This window comes from Lissotriton helveticus, chromosome 8 (assembly GCF_964261635.1).
Source record: "Lissotriton helveticus chromosome 8, aLisHel1.1, whole genome shotgun sequence".
Taxonomy (NCBI): domain Eukaryota; kingdom Metazoa; phylum Chordata; class Amphibia; order Caudata; family Salamandridae; genus Lissotriton; species Lissotriton helveticus.
In genome coordinates, this window is record NC_136069.1 from 18,488,569 (window position 1) to 18,512,963 (window position 24,395).

The 24,395-nt window shown below is 47.8% G+C and overlaps 1 protein-coding gene across 6 annotated transcripts in view; it reads right to left on the bottom strand.

Moving 5' to 3' along the window:
• U2AF1 (U2 small nuclear RNA auxiliary factor 1) overlaps positions 1-4,609 on the bottom strand; it is a 123,416-nt gene extending 118,807 nt beyond the window's left edge. For all 6 annotated transcript variants that reach the window (XM_078656392.1, XM_078656389.1, XM_078656393.1 and 3 more), the window contains exon 1: positions 4,487-4,609. In XM_078656392.1, the coding sequence (XP_078512518.1) occupies positions 4,487-4,530 (44 nt within the window). In that variant the 5' untranslated portion in view covers positions 4,531-4,609. The remainder of the gene's footprint in view (positions 1-4,486) is intronic.
• Between the last annotated feature and the right edge of the window lie 19,786 nt (positions 4,610-24,395).

A 24,395-nucleotide genomic window follows, 5' to 3' on the forward strand; every position in this document is an offset into this window, starting at 1 on the left:
AGGCATTCCTCCAAAACATGGATGTCTCCTAAGATGCATTTGGTAATTAAGAATAACCCACAAATGTTTATATTGTATGGTAGCCAAAAAGAAAGAAATTAGTGACAAAAGTTCTTATACTGCTGGGGAACTGGAAATATTTCACCCAGTTGTTATTTTTGAAAATCTTTAAGCCTGCATGTTACACTCATAGTACTTCTGTCATGCACATTAGCACACAGCGATTCTCTTGCATCTTTCAAATGCAAATAATGCACGCCTAACAATCATTTCATTTCAATTAGGCTTATTGCAAGAAATGGGGTTATTAGTTGAGGAAAGCGAGAACCCACCTCAAATCACAATCCTTGTCACAGACAAACATGTCCAACTAACAAAGAGGCCTACATGCCCACCTTCAAAATTACACCAGATTCAAATGACATGAGACATTCACCCAAAAGCAACTGCCATACGCTTCCAAGCCTATGGGTATGGCAACCCCAATATTAGGTGTTCTAGAATGTAATCCTCAGTGGTTTAATAAAGCAAGAGTGACAAAACGTATAGGGCTGGCTTGCAATTTGAGCTCTAATTAAAACATTTAAAAAAGCATGCTTCATTGGGAAAAGCAGAACATATTGATGTCTGTATACAATATATCTACAGGTTAAAGAATGTTATGTCTGGTGATTCAGGGTGCCTTTGTGGATAAAATAGTCCCATTAGAGTCAGAATGATGCACTAAACATCCAATAGCATGAGGTGTGAGGGCAATACTCCTCTGGGCAGAGCCAAAGCCCAGTATATGTATATGTTAAAGAATGGGGGACAATGTATTCACAAAACAGTGGCCCGGTCAGGGCAGACCAATAATACGAGTGAATTTAGTCCAAGTTCTAACACAAAAGGGGACACTTTGACTCGGAGTTAATTCTTAAATGTAACTAGTAAACAGCATTGCTTTTCACAACAACTGCATGTGGTTTCTGCTCAGTCAGAAAAAGACTTATAGAAAGGGTGCTCTTCAATCACTTATCACAGCTGCCTTTACCTCTGGAAACCGAAAGCTACAGCTTGGAGAGCTTGTACAGTTCAATGATATCAAATAGAAGGACATGACAGGAGAACAGGTGAGAACACCAAGTGAACCACATAATACAATAGGAGAGAGAACAGGTCATTGTGGCCAGTCAGAGCCCAACAATTCACTAGCCTTCCTATCACAAAGCAAATGAATAGCAGCAAATATCCAGGGAAAACACAAAAATACTTTTATGCAGGTGGTGCCTCTCAGGCTCACTGAAGAAACTCACTGTAGTCAAACATTTCTAGCAGTCAGTGTATGGTTAGAAAATGATAGACTGATAAAGCAGGAGCAATTACGACAGAAAGACATAGGTTTCCTTTTTCTATAATTATCAAAATGTAATTTATTCTCCTACCACCGGAATTAAGGAAGCAAATTCACAGAAATGGGGTATGTATATACGAAAAAAGAACCTAGTTTCTATATTGCATGATCCGAAGGTAGAAGGAAATATATATATATATATATATATATATATATAAGCATTGCTATGACCACTAATTCCATGTGTTAGCAGCCCACAGATCATCGAAAGTATGTGCAGGGATGCGAGGTATTTATGAAGCAGTGTAAGGAGGACTTACCCTATCTGTGTACTGTTTTTTATAAGTATTTATAAAGCCAGCCCAAGAAAGGGTGTGCATGGCTAGTGTGAAAAGAGGGTATCTGTGAAGCCACAGCAGGGTGATGGGAAAATTTAGAGCCAATAGAGTGGCTTCCAACAATTGCAGTGGCTCCCGATTTGGAAAAGAGCAGTCTTTAAGCTGCTGTGTATAGTGTTTAAAGTCCTCCATGGGACGGGCCCTGCGTACCTAATGAGCACACTAAAACCTTACATCCCGTACGTTGAGATCGAGTATTCTGAAATTGCTCTGCACATGGAGAATTAGGAAAGCTAAATTGGGTGGTCATGCCTTTTCCCATCTAGCCCCCTCCCACTGGAATCGACTGCAGGATGAGATTCGAGCCTGCTCCAACTTAGAACAGTTTAAGAAACAGCTGAAAACCTGGATGTTTTAAGGATTACTCTCAATCAGTAGTTTGCTACCCAGGCGCCGAGAGATCCCCTTGGGGAAGATTCGTTGCGCCAGACAAATCTTAATAATAATCGAGTAAGGGACATTTATGCAGCTAGTGGCTGGGCATGTGTGCAGCCAGATGAGTGAGGATGCCTTTGTGGAACAAGTGAAGGGACACACATGAAACTAGCAGAGAGGTGGTGTTCATGAAGCTACTGCAAGGATGGGGGTATTGATGGCGCATGTGCAAAGAGGCAAATTTATAAAGACACAAGTAGAAGTTACTGGTGGACCAAATAAAAGGAGGTGATCTGTATGGATCCAATCACAGTGTGTGGGACGAGGTAATTATGAATCAGAACAGGAGGAAGGCATGCATGGGAAAGGTGGTACTGCGATGAGAGGTACCGAAGAAGCCAGTCAGGGGAGGGGTATTTGTGGAGTCAGGGTAGGGAGAAAGGGGCATCTGTGGCGCCACAGTAGAAAGAAAGAAAGAAAGAAAGAAAGAAAGAAAGAAAGAAAGAAAGAAAGGGGCATCTGTGGAGCAAGGGTAGGAAGAACGGGGCGGGGTAGGAAGAAAGGGGCATCTGATGTGAGAGGGTAGGAAGAAAGGGGCATCTGATGAGCCAGGGTAGGAAGAAAGGGGCAACTGCTGAGCCAAGGTAGGAAGAAAGGGGCAACTGATGAGCCAGGGTAGGGAGAAAGGGGCATCTGTGGCGCCACAGTAGAAAGAAAGGGGCATCTGTGGAGCAAGGGTAGGAAGAAAGGGGCATCTGATGTGAAAGGGTAGGAAGATAGGGGCATCTGATGAGCCAGGGTAGGAAGAAAGGGGCATCTGATGAGCCAGGGTAGGAAGAAAGGGGCAACTGATGAGCCAGGGTAGGAGGAAAGGGGCAACTGATGAGCCAGGGTAGGGAGAAAGGGGCATCTGTGGCGCCACAGTAGAAAGAAAGGGGCATCTGTGGAGCAAGGGTAGGAAGAAAGGGGCGGGGTAGGAAGAAAGGAGCATCTGATGTGAAAGGGTAGGAAGAAAGGGGCATCTGATGAGCCAGGGTAGGAAGAAAGGGGCATCTGATGAGCCAGGGTAGGAAGAAAGGGGCATCTGATGAGCCAGGGTAGGAAGAAAGGGGCATCTGATGAGCCAGGGTAGGAAGAAAGGGGCATCTGATGAGCCAGGGTAGGAAGAAAGGGGCAACTGATGAGCCAGGGTAGGGAAAAAGGGGCAACCGATGAGCCAGGGTAGGGAGAAAGGGGCATCTGTGGCACCACAGTAGAAAGAAAGGGGCATCTGTGGAGCAAGGGTAGGAAGAAAGGGGCGGGGTAGGAAGAAAGGGGCATCTGATGTGAAAGGGTAGGAAGAAAGGAGCATCTGATGTGAAAGGGTAGGAAGAAAGGGGCATCTGATGAGCCAGGGTAGGAAGAAAGGGGCAACTGATGAGCCAGGGTAGGAAGAAAGGGGCAACTGATGAGCCAGGGTAGGGAAAAAGGGGCAACCGATGAGCCAGGGTAGGGAGAAAGGGGCATCTGTGGCACCACAGTAGAAAGAAAGGGGCACCTGTGGAGCAAGGGTAGGAAGAAAGGGGCGGGGTAGGAAGAAAGGGGCATCTGATGTGAAAGGGTAGGAAGAAAGGAGCATCTGATGTGAAAGGGTAGGAAGAAAGGGGCATCTGATGAGCCAGGGTAGGAAGAAAGGGGCATCTGATGAGCCAGGGTAGGAAGAAAGGGGCAACTGATGAGCCAGGGTAGGAAGAAAGGGGCAACTGATGAGCCAGGGTAGGGAAAAAGGGGCAACCGATGAGCCAGGGTAGGGAGAAAGGGGCATCTGTGGCACCACAGTAGAAAGAAAGGGGCATCTGTGGAGCAAGGGTAGGAAGAAAGGGGCGGGGTAGGAAGAAAGGAGCATCTGATGTGAAAGGGTAGGAAGAAAGGGGCAACTGATGAGCCAGGGTAGGAAGAAAGGGGCAACTGATGAGCCAGAATAGGAAGAAAGGGGCAACTGGTGAGCCAGGGGCCAGGGTAGGAAGAAAGGAGCATCTGTGGAGCCAGTTCAGGGGAGGGGGCATCTGTGGAGCCAGGGTAGGGTGTTTATGGAGTCAGGGTTGGGTCTGTGGCCCCTGTCCAGTCAGTGTAGGGTGTCTGTGGATCCAGAGGCCTCTGTGGGACCAGGGCAGGGGCCCCTGTGGGGTCAGGGGGCCCTGTGGAGCCAGGGTAGGGTGCCTGTGGATCCAGGGGGCCTCTGTGGAGCCAGGGCAGGGCCCCTGTGCAGTCAGCCCTCTGCTGGCCCCGCTCACAGGGCTGGAGCCTCCCAGAGACAGCTGCCTGGCCCCGGTGGCCCCCAGAGCTGGGGTCCATTCATTGTCTGCCCCCCAGTGGCCCCCAGCCGCCCCCCCGCACTCACTTGTCCTTCTCGGTGCCGAAGATGGAGGCCAGGTACTCCGCCATCTTCCTCCGCCCGGCCGGACAACTAGAACACTCCAGGCGCCGCCGCACGTCAGCGCGTCATCAACGGCGGCCCGTGCGCAGGGTCAGCGCGCGCCGCACACGTCACAAAGGGCAAGGGGCGGGGACGTCACAGGTGCGCGCCGGGGAACACCGGCGACGTCACGGGGGGGGGCGGGAGCAGCGACGCATTGCCGAGGAAGGCTCAGCGACATAGAAGACGGACAAAGCGACACAGCAGGAAGCTGCTCGCGCCTGACTTCATTTATTATTTACTTGTTCATTTATTTGTTTATTTACTTATGCATTTTTCTATAGCGCAGACTTTACCCGAAGGTGTCTGAGCGCGTCACAATAGGAACAGAAACGTTACATAATGCGAAATGTACAAGTGTGCAGACATGGCTGCCATGGTTTCCGATTGCTTATGTGTGACATTTTCATAATTTCAGTGTAATTATGAGTGACATTTCAGCAAACCTAAGTGACACTTTCTTGCAAGGAAAAGTCGAGCAATGAAGATGAGGGAAATGTGGTGACGCAGGTCACCGGGGCAAAGGAAAACCTAGGCCTCAGGTTTGGGCCTTTGCAAACTAAATAATGCACACAGACAGTTGCTATTCTGGGCCCAGTGGTGTAGCTAGAGCTTGTGGCGCCCGGGGCTATTCCTCAGATTGCCGCCCCTAGGGGGGAGGCGGTTTGCTGGGGAAAAAGGACGGCAAGCACTTGAAAGAGGTCCGAGGGACACGTAGTATCGCCGCTAATAGTTACCCTGCAAGTTACATGCACATACATGACACGGTCCAAGGCTACACAATTGAATACACCGGTGATCGGCAGTACAAAGGAGAACACATAGACTGCATGATCTATCTTTAGGGTGACCAGACGTCCGGGTTTTCCCCCCGGACAGTCCCCGTTTTTGGGTTTCGCCTGCCGAAAGGCTGCGCTCTGCGCAGCTTTTCAGCGCAGGTGAAATCCTTTGTTGACTATAAGGACTTCTGGAACGTCCCCCGGCTCTCATTGGCTAGCTCCATAAATGGAGGCTAGCCATTGAGTGCCGGATCTGTCCGTCAAGGCCGGACCAGATTCGGGGGCGTTCCTGAGATTTTTTCCCTGGGCGGAGTTACGTTTTTTCCCGTTCCCTCCCCTTTCACTAAAAGTGATTTCAGATGCGCTGTCCATTCCCGCCCCCTCCGTGTGCCTTTCCGCCCCCCCCTTGCTGTCCTGTGCACGTTTCCCGCCCCCTCCCGCCGTCCGTGTCCCCTCCCGCCGTATTTCAGATGCGCTGTCCATTCCCGCCCCCTCCGTGTGCCTTTCCGCCCCCCCCTCGCTGTCCTGTGCACGTTTCCCGCCCCCTCCCGCCGTCCGTGTCCCCTCCCGCCCCCTCCCGCCCCCTCACGCCGTCCGTGTCCCCTCCCGCCCCCTCCCGCCGTCCGTGTCCCCTCCCGCCCCCTCCCGCCGTCCGTGTCCTCTCCCTTCAAGAATGCTTCGAAGGGCTCAGGTGCCGCGGCGTCAGGCAAGTCAGCAGAGTCCTGTGCGGCAAGGGAGGGGAAACGGGGGTTAGGGTGAAGCACCGTTGGCATGGTGCGTGGGAGAGAAGGCCGGAAGTCCCGCCCCCGCCCGGAGACGCATGGAGCCCCGGAGGAGAAGTGCTGGATGGTGCGGGGCTCCCGTGTGCTGAGGGAGCCCCGGGGGAAGAGACGGCAGGAGCGGAGTTGTGTTCCTCCAGCTGACGGAAGTCCCGCCCGGAGACGCATGGAGCCCCGGAGGAGAAGTGCTGGATGGTGCGGGGCTCCCGTGTGCTGAGGGAGCCCCGGGGGAAGAGACGGCAGGAGCGGAGTTGTGTTCCGGCATCCATCTTTGAGACGGTGGGCTCAGTCCTTTTGGGAGCCAAAGTCAGCGAGACCATCCGCAAAGGGTTGATTGATGTCGAAATGTACAACACCACCCAAGAGCTACTGATGGCAGGATCTGTGAGTGCCATGTTTGGTAAGTTTGTTTCTGTCAAGCTTTTAAGTGTATGCCCAAATGTGCTTTTTGAATTGAGCCAACATTAAGCTCCCGAGTCTGAGATTCGTTCCCCCAAAAAATCTCCACGTAATCCTTTGATTTAGCATCACAAAATAGGAACTCTTTTTGACAGTTGTCCATAAAGCCCATCTATCAGTTTTTAAGCACTTGCGTCCTTTGTCCAACACTCAATTAAAGTTAAGCCTGTATGTCAATTGTATGACTTTGCTATGGCATGGAAACTGCTGCACAAACAAAATCCACTTTACTTTCTGCTACTTTGAAAAGGTATCTAAGGAGGTCGCTGCCTCCGGGGTGCCGAGGGGTGCGTAGGGTGCCTGCATTGACTTACTAAGCATATCATTCAGGCGGTGTGTCCCCAGTCTCAATAGACTGCTGGTGTGTGTGTGTCCCTTATGGTGTCATCTCAGCTGAGACTGCAGACACCTCCCGCGCATTCTGAGTGGGGCCCCGGGGCCCTCTGCAGCAGGCTGTGTGTCCGCAGTCTCAATAGACTGCTGGTGTGTGTGGTGTGTGTCTCTTATTCTTCTCTTTGCTTCTCTCTTCCTCCATCATTCGACCCCCTCCACATTTCTCTCACCAGTGTGTTTTTCTCGCCGGTTCTTTCCTTCCCTCATCCATTCCATTGCCCTCCCGATGTTGCTGTCTCACTTTGCCCCTTTCTCTCTCTTCCTGCTTTGCACGTTTCTCTTTTCTGTGCCTCGCCCTCGTTTCTCTGCTCCCCGTCTCCCTGCCTGTCACCCTCCGTAACGTGCCTCTCCCTCCTCATGCCTCACTCTTACCCTCTTCACTGCCCTCTCCCCCTCTACTCTCTGTGCCCCCCCCCCCCGCAGGCACCCCTCATTTTCCTCTCTCACTGCCTGTTTACTGCCCCTCGCTTTCTCGGTCTCGCCCTGCTCTCTGCCTCTCCCTGACTCTTTTCTCTGCCTCTCCAAACTGTCCCCTGTGCACCCTCTGCCTCTTTCTCTCTTTCCACTCCACCTCACGTCCCTCTCTTTCTTTAAATCCAGTGTTGTCTGAGTTTCCTCCAGTCTCCCCTTTGAATTTAATGACCCATAAATGCCTACTTTCTCTGCCTTTCCCGTTCTCTCCCCTCCTTGCTGTCCTTTCTTCCTCTGCCCCCTCGTCTGTTTCTTCCTCCCCGGCCCTCTTCACTGTTTCTCTCCCTCTCCGTGCCTCTCTGTGCCTCTCCCTCTCTCCGTGACTCTCTGTGCCTCTCCCTCTCTCCGTGCCTCTCTGCGCCTCTCCCTCGCTGTGCCTTCCCTCTCTTTGCCTCTCTCTGTCCAGGCTTTCTCCCTTGCCCCATTCCCGTCACAGCTGGCCAACTCGACTGCGCGGTTTGATCTTCAACGGGCTGGCCATGACCTCAGTGGTCGTGACATCTCTGCCCTGCTGTGTTCTCTAGCTCCGTGACCTCAGACGCCAGCAGCCCCGTTGCTGTGGTGATCAGAATGCCACCTACAGACAGGTTTGTGGCCGTTGTGGAGGGTTTTGCTGGACTTCACTTTCGGGTTGTGTAAGAAGCAGGACCCTCCCATCAGAGGCCGCTCCGCCCGATCACAGATCATACCAGCGAGTGGTCACACTGAGAAGAAGAACCCGGAGGAGTGTGCAGGTATGGGCGTGAGTGCAGCAGCGTGTGACTGTTGGATGAAGTAATCAGAGCAGAGAAATAGCCTTCTCTGGGGGTGGGGGCAAGAAGTAAATCGTGTAGGCTGGGCCTTTAGTGGGATGAAAAAAACTGGGGGTCTCTCCAAAGGGCATGACCAATATAATTAAGGACGTGGCTTAAAAACATGTAAACTAAAAGTCTGTGCTTAATAGTATAGTGTGCCGCTCGGCCTGTATTTTGCTGTTTCTGTCATTACATCCAGATATATATAAAAGTAACATATCTACAACAAGTCGAGACTATTGACTTTGTCAATAGTCGTTAGTTGCATAAGATAAATAAGCAGCAACTATGGGTTGCATATAATATTGGAAAAGCTTTGACTTAAAGCCCTGGTGACACAAGACCATGACCAAGACAATGTTGCTGCTCCTTCGTTTCAAAAAGAGAAGGGAAATCCAGAGAGAAAATTACTCTCTTTAAAGGATTCCCCTTCCCCTACACCGCTCACCTGGCATGTCCTCATGCCGTAACTTCTCCACTAGTGAGAAGTGAACAGTGTGAGCACGCGCATATCAATGCTCTGCTATTGCCATTGTAAATGATTGCAGAGTGATTGCAGAGTGCTAGGGAGTGCTAGGGAGTGCAGAGTGACTAGGGAGTGCTAGAGAGTGCAGAGTGACTGCAGAGTGCTAGGGAGTGCAGAGTGACTAGGGAGTGCTAGGGAGTGCAGAGTGACTAGGGAGTGCAGAGTGCTAGGGAGTGCAGAGTGACTAGGGAGTGCTAGGGAGTGCAGAGTGACTAGGGAGTGCAGAGTGACTAGGGAGTGCAAGGGAGTGCAGAGTGCGAGGGAGTGTGAGGGAGTGCAGAGTGACTAGGGAGTGCTAGGGAGTGCAGAGTGACTAGGGAGTGCTAGGGAGTGCAGAGTGCTAGGGAGTGCAGAGTGCTAGGGAGTGCAGAGTGACTGCAGAGATTAAGCTAATGGCAATGTAAATGACAATGCCATTTATTTATCTGTTTTCAAAACCAACACATAAATACACATTTTGTCATTTACAATGCCAATAGCTCTAACTTTTCCAAAGGCGAAACCATTGCATTGTAAATGCTTGTTTGAAAATTGTCCCGGTGTCCCGACACTTTTCTCTAAAGTAGAGAAATGTCCGGGTTTTGCAACAGCGTCCGGGTAAAACATTCAAATGTCCCGGTTTTAGCATACCCCCGCCGTGGGCCTTCCAGCAACAGGCAGAGTGGCGCTGCAGGGGCTTTGATAAGGGGTGAATAACAACAAAGCCTCATTAGCACTAAAATGGTATTTTAAAGACCTCTTAAGTGCTCGGGTGCGGCTGTGTGTGTGTGTCCCCTGGAAGCTGTCTCCGCCCAGGCACACACAGACGACGGAGGGGGGTGGGGGGGGGGGGGATTCAGAGGGTCTTCTATGTGAGAAAAAAATATAACCCAGTGTTATTCTCAGCGTTGTGCATCCCCAAACCACTACAATATCACAATTATACACCATTAAAGATTTTCTTTAAAAAAATTCGTGGTGCTCGGCAGCCGTCAAAGGTAAACCAAAATAACAAAACATTTCCCAGAAGAACTTGTGGTCTGGTTTATGCATGATTAAAGGAAAAAGTGGGTTTAGAAACGTAAAATGTTTAACATCACGCTTAACATCACGCAAATTGGTTTGGTCTGTCAGAAAATCCATAAATTCTATGAGCAGTAATGTACACACAGCAAGAATGTAGAGGTCAGATCCATTTAACTCTGACACTACCCAGCTTTGCTGCACCCTGTGCATTTGTTGATAGTCCTTTTGGCAAAGGGCCCTTCAATGGGTGAATACGGTGGGTTATTGGGTCCAGTGTGTTGGCCATGGGTTTGCAGCAGCGCCGGGATCACGGTGCATTGGAAAGAAAAGCTGCCAAGAAGCCCTATAGAAGCTTTGACATTTACATCATTCTGCACACTGTGGCTTGTAACCTCTACGAAAACAAAACCTAAACAATTCAGTTAAAAGGAAAATGCCCTTGTGAGCCATGGGCATGGAGAAGTGCTGGGGAGGGAGTGGAGCGGGGCATTGTGCACCTGGGCACCACCAATACAGGAAAATATTAAAACGATTTAAGAATGAAAGCAACATTTTTTCTTCTTTGTCACAGACCCTTATGGAACCCACAGAATGTTGGTCGGGGGAGAGGGAGACAGAGGGAGGGAGACGGAGACAGAGGGAGGGAGACAGTCGGATGGAGGGAGTGAGACAGGGAGGGAGTGAGACAGAGAGGGAGGAAGACAGAGACAGAGGGAGACAGACAGGGAGGGAGACAGGGATAGGGAGTGAGACAGAGGGAGACAGACAGGGAGGGAGACAGAAAGAGTAAGACAGAGGAAGGGAGACTGAGGCGGTTGGGGGGAGGCAGTTGGACGGAGGCAGTCGGAGGGAGGCAGTTGGAGAGGGAGACATTCAGAGAGAGACAGATGGAGGGAGAGGCCACCTCCGCCACGGATTCCCTCACTAGTACCCTTTAACAGTGCCCCTCAAGTCTCCATAACCACTGTCTCTCAGATTTCTATGTCTGACAGCTGTCACATAGTCCTACTTTTACGTCGATAGTTACTGCAAACTGTAGTCCTACTTCTATGTCTATGACCTGTCCCCGTTTTTTGTTTTGAGAATCTGGTCACCCTATCTATCTTGGGACTCAGAAAAACCGCATGTGACATCCATCAGAGAGCTGCGTGAACGATTACCTGCTAATCCCCGCAGCACAATGCAAACATGCACATACATGACACTGTTCAGAGATCCATCATCTACAGCTGAGTAGTAGTGGAAGGCTAGAACAAGACAACAGAGACAATGCAAGCAAGAGACAGGCCAGTTCCAACTACAAGGATACAGGCAAACAAGAACCTAGGGTGGAATGTTTGTATTAGACCTTAGATGAGGAACAATGCATACCAAAGGAGAAATATAAAATCAACAAAAATGTTACACTAGAATGACTCTTACATAAACCACCTGTGTCATTTAGAAGGGCAAATGGCACTACTTTCCAATAACAACACTGCCGTAGCTGACACTAATTAGGGGGAAGGATTCAATACCCTAATATCCTTTGTAAATCACCATGCAGAACCCCCAAACACACTCAACATTAACACAGGTTAGGCTGGAAAGTGTCAAGAATCTCTCCTCCCTGTGGAGCCATATGCTCAACTTGACAAGACATCAATTGTGGATCGATGCTATGTATTAGGCACTGAGCAAGTTTATCTGATAATATCATGAAATTAATACAAACATGCCCCTGGTTGTCAGTACAATATAACTAAAACTCGAAGGGCGAGCTAGTAGGTTAATGTACATGCTGCAGTGATGAGTGTAAGTCAGTGCAGAGAGAGTGCATGACACACCTGAGTAGACTGTGCCACCCGAAGTACCAAGGAAATGTTTCTGCCAGGATGAGCGCTTGCCTTGAGCGTTTTCCAAGTTCTGCAGCTGGGGACAGGCAGGGGCCACCAGACTGCAGGAGAAGGTAGTGCTAATTAATGTAAGGCAAAGAGCTACTGACAGTCTAGGCTTGAGCAGCCAGAAGAGTTACCTATGCAGGCAGGAGAGGAAACATTCCCCCCGCCAGGGCCGGACTGAGATTGAAATGAAGCTTGAGCACAAAAGTCAAAGTGCCCCACATTAGCAAATGAGACAGTTAAAGAGTGGCCTGAATTTGCACATTGGGATAGCTTTGAACACGGTAGTAGTGTTTTCAATTTATAAGAGAATCCATGTGTGTAAGCTTGCTTATGCTGCACGCACTTGTTGTATTTTTAGGCACATGCACAGTAGAACCTGCTGCACACCTAGCTTTAACTTCCCTGGGCTGGGACTTCTACCCTTATATCACAGGAAGGGCTTAAACAGTCCGACTAGACTCTGATCCATACCAGGCCAATCACCAGCAGGTGCTCTATAACCCTGTATCACCAGCCAGTGCAGATCTTCCGTGAGACAGGAACCAAAGCGGCACTAAAGAAGGGCATCACATCAGCAGAGCTCATTGAAGTTTAGGGAAATCAGCTGACAGGTTCCAAAGTGAGGATTAGCAATACCCCGGGGCACTGTATCATGTCTGTGAATTAATGCCTTAGGTCTTAAGAGGTTCACAAACAGACCAAAAAAATATCAGCACACACACTGACCCGTTGCACAAATACATCAGTCACATTACTGGGCACCAAACTTACACTTGCGGGGGTTGAGAACGACGACAAGGTGATGTACTGGCGGAGGGCAGGCAGGGCAAGGAAAGAGAAAGCTGCCTCCTCATGTGATGTTTACATGTTTTGCAAGTGATGTGAGTCTCCCATCCATTTAAACTTGATGCAGGCAACGTTTTTGCATTAGGACAATCAACAGCACCTAGGCTGACAGTGACAAGCCCACAAAATAACAAAAATAAAAACAGCCTGGACAGTCTGACCTCTCACACGTCGTGTGCCTTCTGGAGACAGGGCTGCACCGATGCATGGTAATGAAACAGAAACTGCAGCCTGCAGACTTGGCGCATCCATGGACAAATTCAGCGTGGGTCTCAGCTATATGCCAGACGCGCTGACAAATCCAAGTGGTATCTTTCACGCGGGAGGCCAGGTTCAGCTTAATTGAAGCTCAATGCTGCTCCTGCTACGGTCGCTTCTGAGCCGCCCCCCATCAGTCTCACTCACTCAGCAGGAACAACTCAGGTGCACAGTGTTGTTCTTCAGCGGCCGACGGGTCCGTGATTTGGATCACGGGGTCATTTATTTCAATTTAGCGCCGAGCAGCGCCAGCGCTGCCAACATTTGCCGGCCTGCCACAGTTTCTCAGGTCCTCCTGCGCCCCACCCCACCCCACAGGCACATTGGAACCCAGACGCCACTGCCGGCGCACAGTAAAAACTTGCAGACGCTCGTACAACGTCACGGGCCTATGCTAGGTGCAGACAGTAGTTGCTGTGTTGTGTAATAGTTGCAGTAGTTGTGGTAAATAAATAAATAATACCCTATTTTTGACTAGACATATATCATAACAGATAGCTCAATAAATAAGAGTCAAGATTCGAGGTAGTAGGAGTTTTGCAGGTTTATTACAGCATAAAGGACAGGAACAGGACAACCTGCATAGGAATAGGATGACAGGGCCCAGCAGCTGCTGGGGCTGGGTCTGGGATGAGCGCGCTGACTTTTAATAACAATACATGAGCATATATACATAACGCAAACACATAGCATTACATTGCAGTAGGCGTAGCAGTGGGTGGAGCAGAAGGCGTGACGCGTAGCAGTCGCGATAGATAAGAGTAAAAAGAAGGTGTAACTCAGACATGTGATGCAAACGTAACAGAATATGTCATGAATGGGCGGAAACATAGGAGGGGGCTACCTAAGGAGCCGGGACCTCTAACCTGGTGGTGCGCGCAAACTGGCAATGACGTGTTACGAGGAGAAGCTGGGGGCTATGAACTCTGTGCTAGGAGCAGAGACTAAAGTCTGGAGGGTCGGAGCGACATGTACCTAAACCCTATCTAGTATCTGATGTTTAGGGAACATGTTGATATAAACTAGAAGTCATGAGGGGAAAAGCTAACTGACTCTAAGACTAGAGCATGCATTTATTCTACATGTAGTGCGTGATGAAGAATATTAAATGACCATTAAATACAGTATTTCTCTTAACATGGAGCCGCATAGGCTAGACAATGACGGAAACTATTGATGCAGTTCAGTAGCTTAGGAATGCAGAGAAGGAGGACTAAACTGATAGCTGGAATCACAACATAGTCTTGGCAGACTCAGAGGCAGAGCCAAGCTGCACCGGGCACTGCGAGGCAGGAAGTAAGTGGAAGGTCGAGGATACAGGTGGGGGCTGTATCGCTCCTCAGCGAGGCTTCAGGAGACAGGAGCTGAATCTGGTGTCCGGGCCCTTCTGAGGCCTAGAAACGGGGACTTTATAATAGAATAACGTGCACACTGAGAAACGTGGCATCGTAGCTTTACATAGGCCTGATATTCGTAGTATTCACGAGGACTGGAAACTGGCATACTAGAGGAGGACACAACTGTAATTGCGTCTTGAATCGGACATGGGGAATAACATACGCATATTGGTCATGCACACATAACATATGATGGATGACACGTAGGGACACAGAACATGGCAAAATTTACTTTTCCACATTCCCTCCTTGTCACTACGTTTCCATCAGGAAACATCAATATTCATGATACCATCTATCATTTCATACAGTACCATTTGTTCATCTCGAATTGTCTTGGAACGGGATTTAGAACGGGGTTTGGGACTAGGAATACAAGAGGTAGCACACATGCCGCAAATCGCAGGGCCACATTGTATACAGAGGCAGCAGCTGAATATGATCGCTACTGCGATACCTAGAAAGGACAGGACTTTCCATCCCCAGGCGGAAATTATATTCCAGAACCAACCGGACCATGTCCAGGTGCCTGGATCCTGGTGTAATAGATGGGCAATTTTATGGAGTCTGGTTATAGCTGAATAAACAGACGGCGCGTTATTTGGAATGAAAATGCAACAACTGGATCCGATGACTCTACAGGCCCCGCCCCTATCGGCCAGTATGACGTCAAGGACGAGACGATTCTGGAGCACAACAATTCTCATAAAGGATTGCTCTTCGGTTAAGTTACCTAGAGCGGAGGCAGTCTCATCTACTACAGCTTCAAGGGTTCTTGTTAACCTACGGATTAGCTTACTATTTACAACTGTACCTAAATAAGGGAACACACCTTTATCAATATCAATGAATTGCTCTGCAGCAGTTTCAGTATAGTCGACAATCGGGAGGTTTCTCTTGTGTCTAGTATGTACTAGGAAGGAATTCCTATGGTAGTCAGGTGGGGCTAGGAAAACAGGTGGCAGTAGGAAGGCAATGTAACAGGTTCCCTCCCAATCGAGGGGCAGACGAACATATGCAGTTTGACCACAAACAAAATAAGAATGACGTGAAGCTTTAAAAATAGATTTCCCACTGTCACTATACTGGATAATAGTAGTACAATCACTATGTCCTACGTGTACAGAACCATAATTACGAACACATAATTCGCCTTTGACTGGTAATACTGAAATAGCAGGTGAGTCTGGAGTAGTATCAGACTGAACATTCAGGACCATGAAATTCGAAGAATAGTTACCTAAATTATACACTTCATTTTCTAGATCTAAACCTGTTCTGTGGGGGAAACCTTGCTTGTCTGGGAAACATGTACTGTTAAGAAAAGACATATCTGTTAAGGAGGACGTTAACGTGGACCATGCTCCACACGAACCATTATGTGAAAAAGGATAAGGAAAAAGTGGCAGAACTCCCTTCGGGGTCTGGAAAGGGGGGAGTCGACCACACACCCAACAATTAGTGGCATTGCTGGTTTGATGTGAATAATGCAACATGCGGATAAATGTATTGTTACGCATAGCGAGGCGGTATGAATATTCGTGAGGAGGCAGATCACTAAACGTGTGCTCTACTGTAACATTAGAATGCTTATTTACATGAGGAACTGGAAAACACAGGAAAAATGCGTAACTAGTGCAGGATATCAAAAGGCTGAGAAATAATATGAAACTTAGAAAAACGATACATCGGTTTGAGTTTTGACTGACTCTCTCACTATGGGGGTCTATTTTATACATGTCAGAAACAGTCTAACCGTTTCACCTAGGGGAGGACTTAGACAATCAAACTGGCTGACTTATTTTACTAGACCTTAATTTCTGTTTATACTCCTGTTGCGGAGTTTTCTCTAACAGGGGAGGGGTTGTGTCAATGTCATTTGCGGGACAGTCCTTAGAAACAATGTTTTGACAAGTCTTGATATCCTGGGAAATGTTCTTAGAGACCGGCTTTAATCCGTAGAATTTCTTGACGTGCGAAAGGTGCACCCAGCCGCGGCGTCCTTCCAATTTCACAGCTGTACGGGTGGTGAGGAGGACCTGACGGGGCTCCTTCCAACGTGGCTCCAGCGGACTTGATCTGTCGAAGTTACGTACGAGCACCATCGAACCTGGAACGATTTCATGCGGTGCCACCTCGGTATTGTCTGGAAATGCGGCGGCAACCTGTGAACGACATGAGTTGAGGGCAGACATCAAGGAAGCTAGGTAATCTGTCAGCATATTACATGAAACATCAGTAATACTTCGGGGTCTAGGAGTACCCCACATGTTAGGGGGACGGCCGAATACGACCTCATACGGGGACAGACCTGATCTGGAATGTGCGACCATGCGCATATAAAACAAAGCGACTGGCAGAGCTACTAGCCAGTCCACACCCTTATCTTTACATATTTTGGCAATTCGAATTTTCAGAGTCTGATTATGTCTCTCGACTAGACCGGCTGCTTCAGGATGGCGTACACAATGAAACTTCCACTGGTACCCTAACAACAGGGAAACGTGCTTCATCAACTCAGATGAGAATGGCTGACCGTTATCAGAAAATACGACTCTAGGGAGTCCATATCGAGGGAAAAACTCACGAACCAACTGCTTGGCAGTGGTCGCGGCTGTGTAATCTGGGACTGGATATGCTTCTGTCCATCTGGACAAAGCGCATACAACTACAAGGACATACTTGAAACCTCGACATCGCTCCATCTGAATATAATCCATCTGGAGGACCTCAAAAGGGTGGTCAGGGGGCTGGAAACCACCTTGTTCCACCGGGACACTTTTACCTGGATTAAACTGACAGCATATCATACAGGTACGGACTTTCTGCTTGGCTGCAGCTCGTAAATGCTTGTTGAACCAAATGTTCTGGATACTGTCTAACATAGCTTTTTCTCCTAAATGTGCTGGACTATGTGCGGTATTAATGATGACTTGAACCATAGAGTCGGGGAGAAACCATGTGGTCCTACCCTTCGTCACCCATCCTTGATCTGTCTGGACCCCTCCTTGTTCGGACCACTTCTTGATTTCTTCAGGAGTAGCATGTAACTGGATATCTATGACATCTTGTGTAGGGTCCTTAACTGTCATACATGTAGTCAGATCTGGAGTGTGTGTCATGTTAACTGGACTGTCTAGAGTCTGTGCTGTAAGCTTGGCTGTGCGATCTGCTAGATCATTACCTTGAGAAATAATGTCAGTGACTTTCGTATGTGCTTTGCATTTCATGATAGCGATGGATGTCGGTAAATGTACTGCATCTAACAGAGCTTGAATAAGGAGACCATGCTGAATCTTGGTTCCATGAGAAGTCATGAAACCTCTCTCCTGCCAGAGCACTCCAAAGTCGTGTACAACTCCAAATGCGTAACGTGAATCTGTGTAAACATTAACTTTCAGGTTCTTGGCGTGTATACAGGCTTGTGTCAGAGCAACTAGCTCTGCTGCTTGAGCGGACAGAGTATCAATACGGTGTGTTTCAATAACTTCAGTGTCAGTAGTCACTGCATACGCGGCGACTAGTTCTCCTGTACTAGTTCTCATACATGAACCATCCACATAAAGTGTCAGGTCGGGATCTAGTAACGGAATGTCTGTCAGGTCTTGTCTTGGCTTTGTCGTAATGCTGACTACTTCCACACAGTCGTGTGCGGCAGGATTTGAACTAACTGATGGTAACAGTGTAGCAGGATTCAGGATGTTGCAGCGTCTAATTTCTATGTGTGGTTGGAACAGTGTCAATTCATAACCTGTTAAACGTGCAATTGTCAAGTGCTGTGTTTGTGTTCGGTTTAAAAGAACTTCCACGGAGTGTGGGACTTGTACTGTCAAGGTATGTCCTAAAACTATGGAATCACTTTGTCTGATAGCTAGTGCTGTGGCTGCAACTGACTTGAGGCACGCAGGCAGAGCCTGGGCTACAGGATCTAGTGTGCTCGAAAAATAAGCACAGGGCTTGTATTGTCCTGCTTGATCTTGTGTGAGAACAGATAATGCTGTACCTTCACGTTCAGTAACGAAAAGTGTAAAAGGCTTACTGTAGTTCGGTGTAGCTAGAACTGGAGCTTGGCATAAAGCTTTCTTTAACTCGTTGAAACTAAGTGTATGTTCCTGGGTCCAAGGGAGGACAGTCGATGTGGCTGCCTCCTGTGTCGTTAACTGTATCAGTGGCTTGGCTAGAAATGCATACTGAGGGATCCATTGTCTGCAGTAAGAAGTGAGGCCAATAAAAGCACGTACCTCCTTCTGGGTTCTGGGCTGAGGAAGACTCACTATTAACTGGATACGGTCTGGTGTCAACTGCCTACCCCTCTTGGACAGTAAGTGTCCTAAGTAGACCACTTGCTGGACACAGAATTGAAGCTTCGAAGGGGACACCTTGTGCCCCATCTCGGCTAGGAAATACAGAACCGTCAGTGACGTTCGCTCGCAGTCACGTTCAGAACGGGCTGTGATCAGTAGATCATCGACATACTGGAGCAGGGCAGTGTCAGTTGGCATGTGAATATTGTCTAGTTGTCTCTTAAGTGCTTGACTGTAAATACTAGGGCTTTCTGTGAAACCTTGAGGAGCTCGTGTAAACATATAGCTCCTTCCATTTAAACAAAATCCGAAAAGAAACTGGCTGTCTGGATGGATGGGAACACTAAAAAATGCGTTCTTGAGGTCTATGACAGTGAAGAACGTGGCTTCGGAATCAATAGCAGTTAACAGGGAAGAGATATCTGGGACAACTGGGTACTGCGGAATAATACATTTGTTAAGTTCCCGTAAATCAATCACTAATCGATATACTGGGGGTGCATTTGGATCAGTACGTTTCATGACTGGAATGATCGGAGAGTTACATACATTGGAGTCAGTTTCTACAACTACTCCTTGAGCCATGAGCTCGTCTATAATTTTGGATAAGGCTGCTACAGCCTCAGGTGGCAATCTATACTGCCTGATTCGTGGTAACACTACACCTGGTTTGAGAGTCACACGATGGGGTGTGATTTGCATATAACCTACATCAGTTGGACCTTGCGCCCATAAATGCTGCGGAACTTTAGACAGTCTTGAATCAAAATCTCGTAATACATAGTGACCCTTAAAGTCACGTAGGAACAATCGTATTCCCTCTGGGGAACAACATATAACTGCACCTAACTCTTTCAGTGTTTTAATGCCTAATAGATTTTCTGGACATGACTTAGTAAGTAACAGATCAGTAGTGCGGGACAATGGACCTACTTCTAGAGTGACTGGCTTTGAAATCTCATTAACGATAGGCTTTCCTGAAAATCCAAGGGAAACATTTCTTGAGCCTGAGAGCGGAGCCCCTGGAACTTCGGCATGACTAATTGTGGTCCTACTTGCCCCTGTATCAATCAAAAACTTTCTGTCTTTCCCTAATACTTGACTGTGAACATAGGGACCTTCTTGATCTACAGGTATCTCGATGAGAGGCAAGCCTACCTCCCTCTCTAGGCTGTTTCATGAATATGGCTGGTACTCTGGATACTCAGACTGTGCATACTGGTACATCTGCGATGTAACATGCTGTGTTGCAGCAATAGGCTGCGGTACTGTAACTGTCTGTTGTGCATTCTGTGGCTGAGGAATCTGTGAAACTTGTTCCTGTCTAGGCGGACGTGGTCTTTCCTTAGTCTTACCAGTAGCTATGTTATGTTTCAGAACTGCACACTCATTTATAAAATGACCTGGCTGTTTACAATAATTGCAGTTCCCTTTAACGGGAGCTGCAGGATGACTGGCTTGATTCGGACCCCTCTTCTGACTGTCTTGAGGAACAGATTGTGCAACTAGTACTCTTTCGTGTCTTTCATACGTTTTCTCTCGTGTTCTTGCTCTTCCCTGATTCTATTCTGGTGGTACTGGAGCATCTGGAGCATCTGGGACGGAGTATTGGCTTGCCAGGTACTTTCGACTTTCAGAACTCGGTTTTTAATTGGTGGACTTGAATTCTCGACTAATTTGGTAACGAAAAGGTGAGGGTATGACTCACTACTTGTCTTGAGGCCACTGTTGATACTAAAGCACTTTTCAAACCTAGAATAAAAATCACTAATATCTTCATCTTGTTTCTGTTTACAGGCTGAGATTGCATCCCAGTCTTCTTTTCTAGTTGTTAATAATCTGGGTAAAACTTGAATTAATAATTCTGGTAATTCTTTACATTTCTCTCCAAGACCAGTACCTGGTACACGTATCTTATCTTCTGCTTCTAGGACTGCCCAATCTATCTTTTTCTCTCCCACCTCCCATTCTTTTTCCTTTAGCTTTTCATACACCCCTGCGGGCAGCAGAACCTTTAACATTTTAATGATATCTGGGTAAGTGTATTCTCCCATACGGAGTATGTCTTTTAATTCTCTATGGAACCCTGCTGGATCTTTGTCATGACAGGGAATTAATTTCTTCATTTCGAGGAGTTCCATCTTTGTGATCGGAGTGTATACAAACACTCGCTGCATTTCGCCACCCGCTCCTCTGACTGGGTGGACTTCTCGTAACGGATTCTGTCTGTCTATGTAGAATGATTTACTTTCTGGGGGTGAGACATGAACAAAATGCGGGTTTAAGAATGTTCTATATTTGTGGCGTTGTTCTAGAATGACACTAATTAAATCGGTACCTAGACCTCTCCATTTGTACTGGAGTAACTCGTTCAAGATATCATGTAACGGGCCTGGATCAGAATGTTGACCCTCATACAGAGTAATGAGGTGCTGAATCATATACATACCCACCAGTCGCTGCTCGGCTGGGGGCATTTTCAGAAACATTTGTGCCACTATTTCGTCTGGAAAAGTGGTAGAATCAGTAATCCATCTGACTGCTGACCGAACTATTTCTTGTTCATGCATAGTACTTAACTCACTATAACCGATTCGTGATTTCAGAATGTGATCGGTAGCTTGAAATACTTGTTCTAGGGAACCTTGTTCTGGTGCTGGATGATGGAAAATTGGCTTGTGTTCTAGACGTAAATGGCGATCTGGAAATCTAGATTTTCCTACATACGCTATTCTGGCAGTATTCTCATCGTCTTCCTCTTCAGGATCAGAGATACTTTCTTTCTCGCTTACTTGTGCTGCTTTACGCTGTTCGTGTATCTTTATTATCTCTCTACGGATTTTCTTGTACATACTTTCCATGGCACCAATGGTATTGTGCTTTCCTTCGGCTATATTATCACTCCACTTTGTTAGAGTTTTCATTTCTTCCGGGTCTTTAGACGGGTAATCTTGTTCTCTTATTAGACAGTTAATTAAGAACTTTAATATCATGCGCTGAATCTCGGCTTTCCTTTGAGACATGGCATCACTAATACTTTGTGGGTCATCCCCTGTACGGATGAAACGATATATCCTGTCTAGATCTTCTTTCATATTCGGCAGGGTGACTAGATACTCGGTCACTCTCCTTACGCGTACGGAATATAAAACCATATTAAACTCGCCTGGAACTGGGTCATAGACACATTCGCCAAGGGTTTGCCTGATCTCTGCAACAGACTTATTACTTTTAGGAGTACGCTGTGATGCTTGAGCATGTAATTCGAGTGCTGATAAACGCTTGTATGGCGGCGGAGTTTGAGGAAGACCTCCTCCTGCGGCCCCTAAACTAGAATCATCAACTGATGCTTTTCGTCCTGGCAGGGTCGGTAATTGTAACGTGGGCTGGACTTGTATGGCGGGCTGACCCGGGGGGGCTGTTAAGGGCACCCCGGTGTCTGGAGGAGCAGGAATTACCTGATTTACAGGGACTGGCGGAGCGCGAACAGGATTTGCATATTCAGGGACTGTGTCGTCCAAATAGGACGAAATAAAAATATCAGCTGCGGTCGGTTTGTGACGTAGCTTGGTCGGAACTAATGGTGGCGGGAAATTACTGGATGCCTCCGGGGTCGCTTTTGGCAAGCCCTCGGCAAGAAGAGGATACATACCCTTAATGAGGGCATTCCTCTGTCTGTCTGATTGCTCAGTTCTAACTCGTTCACCTATCTCGATTAATTCTCTTTCTTGGGCTCGTTCTTGGGATTCTCTACTTAGTTCTGTCTTTCTGATTTCCTTTTCGGTTCTTTTATGAGCTTCTTTACGCCATAACTCGATGGCATCTTTCTGTGACTGTCTGGCTTTCTTTTTCCATAATGCTTCTTCTACTCGCATGATGCATTCGGCATCCCATGTACCCGATACGGGCCATCTATACTTTTCTTCTAACTGTTTGGTATACTCTACCCATAAATCTAGATACAATATGGCACTTATGCCATGTTTCTGATACATAAAGTGACCTGGACTGTCCCTGGGCGGGACGGGAACTGCTGCTTCCAGCAGACCCTTTCTAGTTTTTAACTGACGTAATTTTGAGAAGAGCGGCATGACTGGACTATAATCTGGACATAATACAATACACAATGAAAACACGAAATCACGTCGCACTCATACCACAACATTAAAATACATGAAGAACATTATGAATAACAGTTCGAACAGAATACCACCTGAAAATACTTGAAATTTCTCGAGAACAGAACTGACTAGAACAGAAACTAGATGCACTGCTGAAACAGTACGAAACTTACCGGTCTCTTTAAAGAGACACGTCAGGACCCGCATCCACCGAAGTGGACACTTCGTTTGTGGGACTGTGTACCACCAACCCACAGACCAGAGTCAATTAAATTGACCCTGTCTAGATACCACCCCAGTAACGGTACTCACCGGGCAGCAAGAACGGAAGGCCTCGGACTGGACTGGACTGCTACGACGATGACGACGAACTTCGGACTTCGGACTTCAGTTACGGGTGGACCTCCGGATACCTCGGACCTTGGACTCTTGGCTTGGGCTCTGGTCGGGACTCGCCGCGTTCCTCCACCGTCTCGTCTGGATGCTGGACCGCCTCCTCCGTCTCCTCCGTGGGCCTGAGGGATACTTGAGCAGAAATATCTGCCACTGCGCAGAAGAGTTCCGTCACGACTGCAGAGGGTCAGGGGGTCGGCGTGGCTTCACCGACGCGTGGGGAAAGGGCAAGTCCCTATTCGGGCGCCATTATGTGGTAAATAAATAAATAATACCCTATTTTTGACTAGACATATATCATAACAGATAGCTCAATAAATAAGAGTCAAGATTCGAGGTAGTAGGAGTTTTGCAGGTTTATTACAGCATAAAGGACAGGAACAGGACAACCTGCATAGGAATAGGATGACAGGGCCCAGCAGCTGCTGGGGCTGGGTCTGGGATGAGCGCGCTGACTTTTAATAACAATACATGAGCATATATACATAACGCAAACACATAGCATTACATTGCAGTAGGCGTAGCAGTGGGTGGAGCAGAAGGCGTGACGCGTAGCAGTCGCGAAAGATAAGAGTAAAAAGAAGGTGTAACTCAGACATGTGATGCAAACGTAACAGAATATGTCATGAATGGGCGGAAACATAGGAGGGGGCTACCTAAGGAGCCGGGACCTCTAACCTGGTGGTGCGCGCAAACTGGCAATGACGTGTTACGAGGAGAAGCTGGGGGCTATGAACTCTGTGCTAGGAGCAGAGACTAAAGTCTGGAGGGTCGGAGCGACATGTACCTAAACCCTATCTAGTATCTGATGTTTAGGGAACATGTTGATATAAACTAGAAGTCATGAGGGGAAAAGCTAACTGACTCTAAGACTAGAGCATGCATTTATTCTACATGTAGTGCGTGATGAAGAATATTAAATGACCATTAAATACAGTATTTCTCTTAACATGGAGCCGCATAGGCTAGACAATGACGGAAACTATTGATGCAGTTCAGTAGCTTAGGAATGCAGAGAAGGAGGACTAAACTGATAGCTGGAATCACAACATAGTCTTGGCAGACTCAGAGGCAGAGCCAAGCTGCACCGGGCACTGCGAGGCAGGAAGTAAGTGGAAGGTCGAGGATACAGGTGGGGGCTGTATCGCTCCTCAGCGAGGCTTCAGGAGACAGGAGCTGAATCTGGTGTCCGGGCCCTTCTGAGGCCTAGAAACGGGGACTTTATAATAGAATAACGTGCACACTGAGAAACGTGGCATCGTAGCTTTACATAGGCCTGATATTCGTAGTATTCACGAGGACTGGAAACTGGCATACTAGAGGAGGACACAACTGTAATTGCGTCTTGAATCGGACATGGGGAATAACATACGCATATTGGTCATGCACACATAACATATGATGGATGACACGTAGGGACACAGAA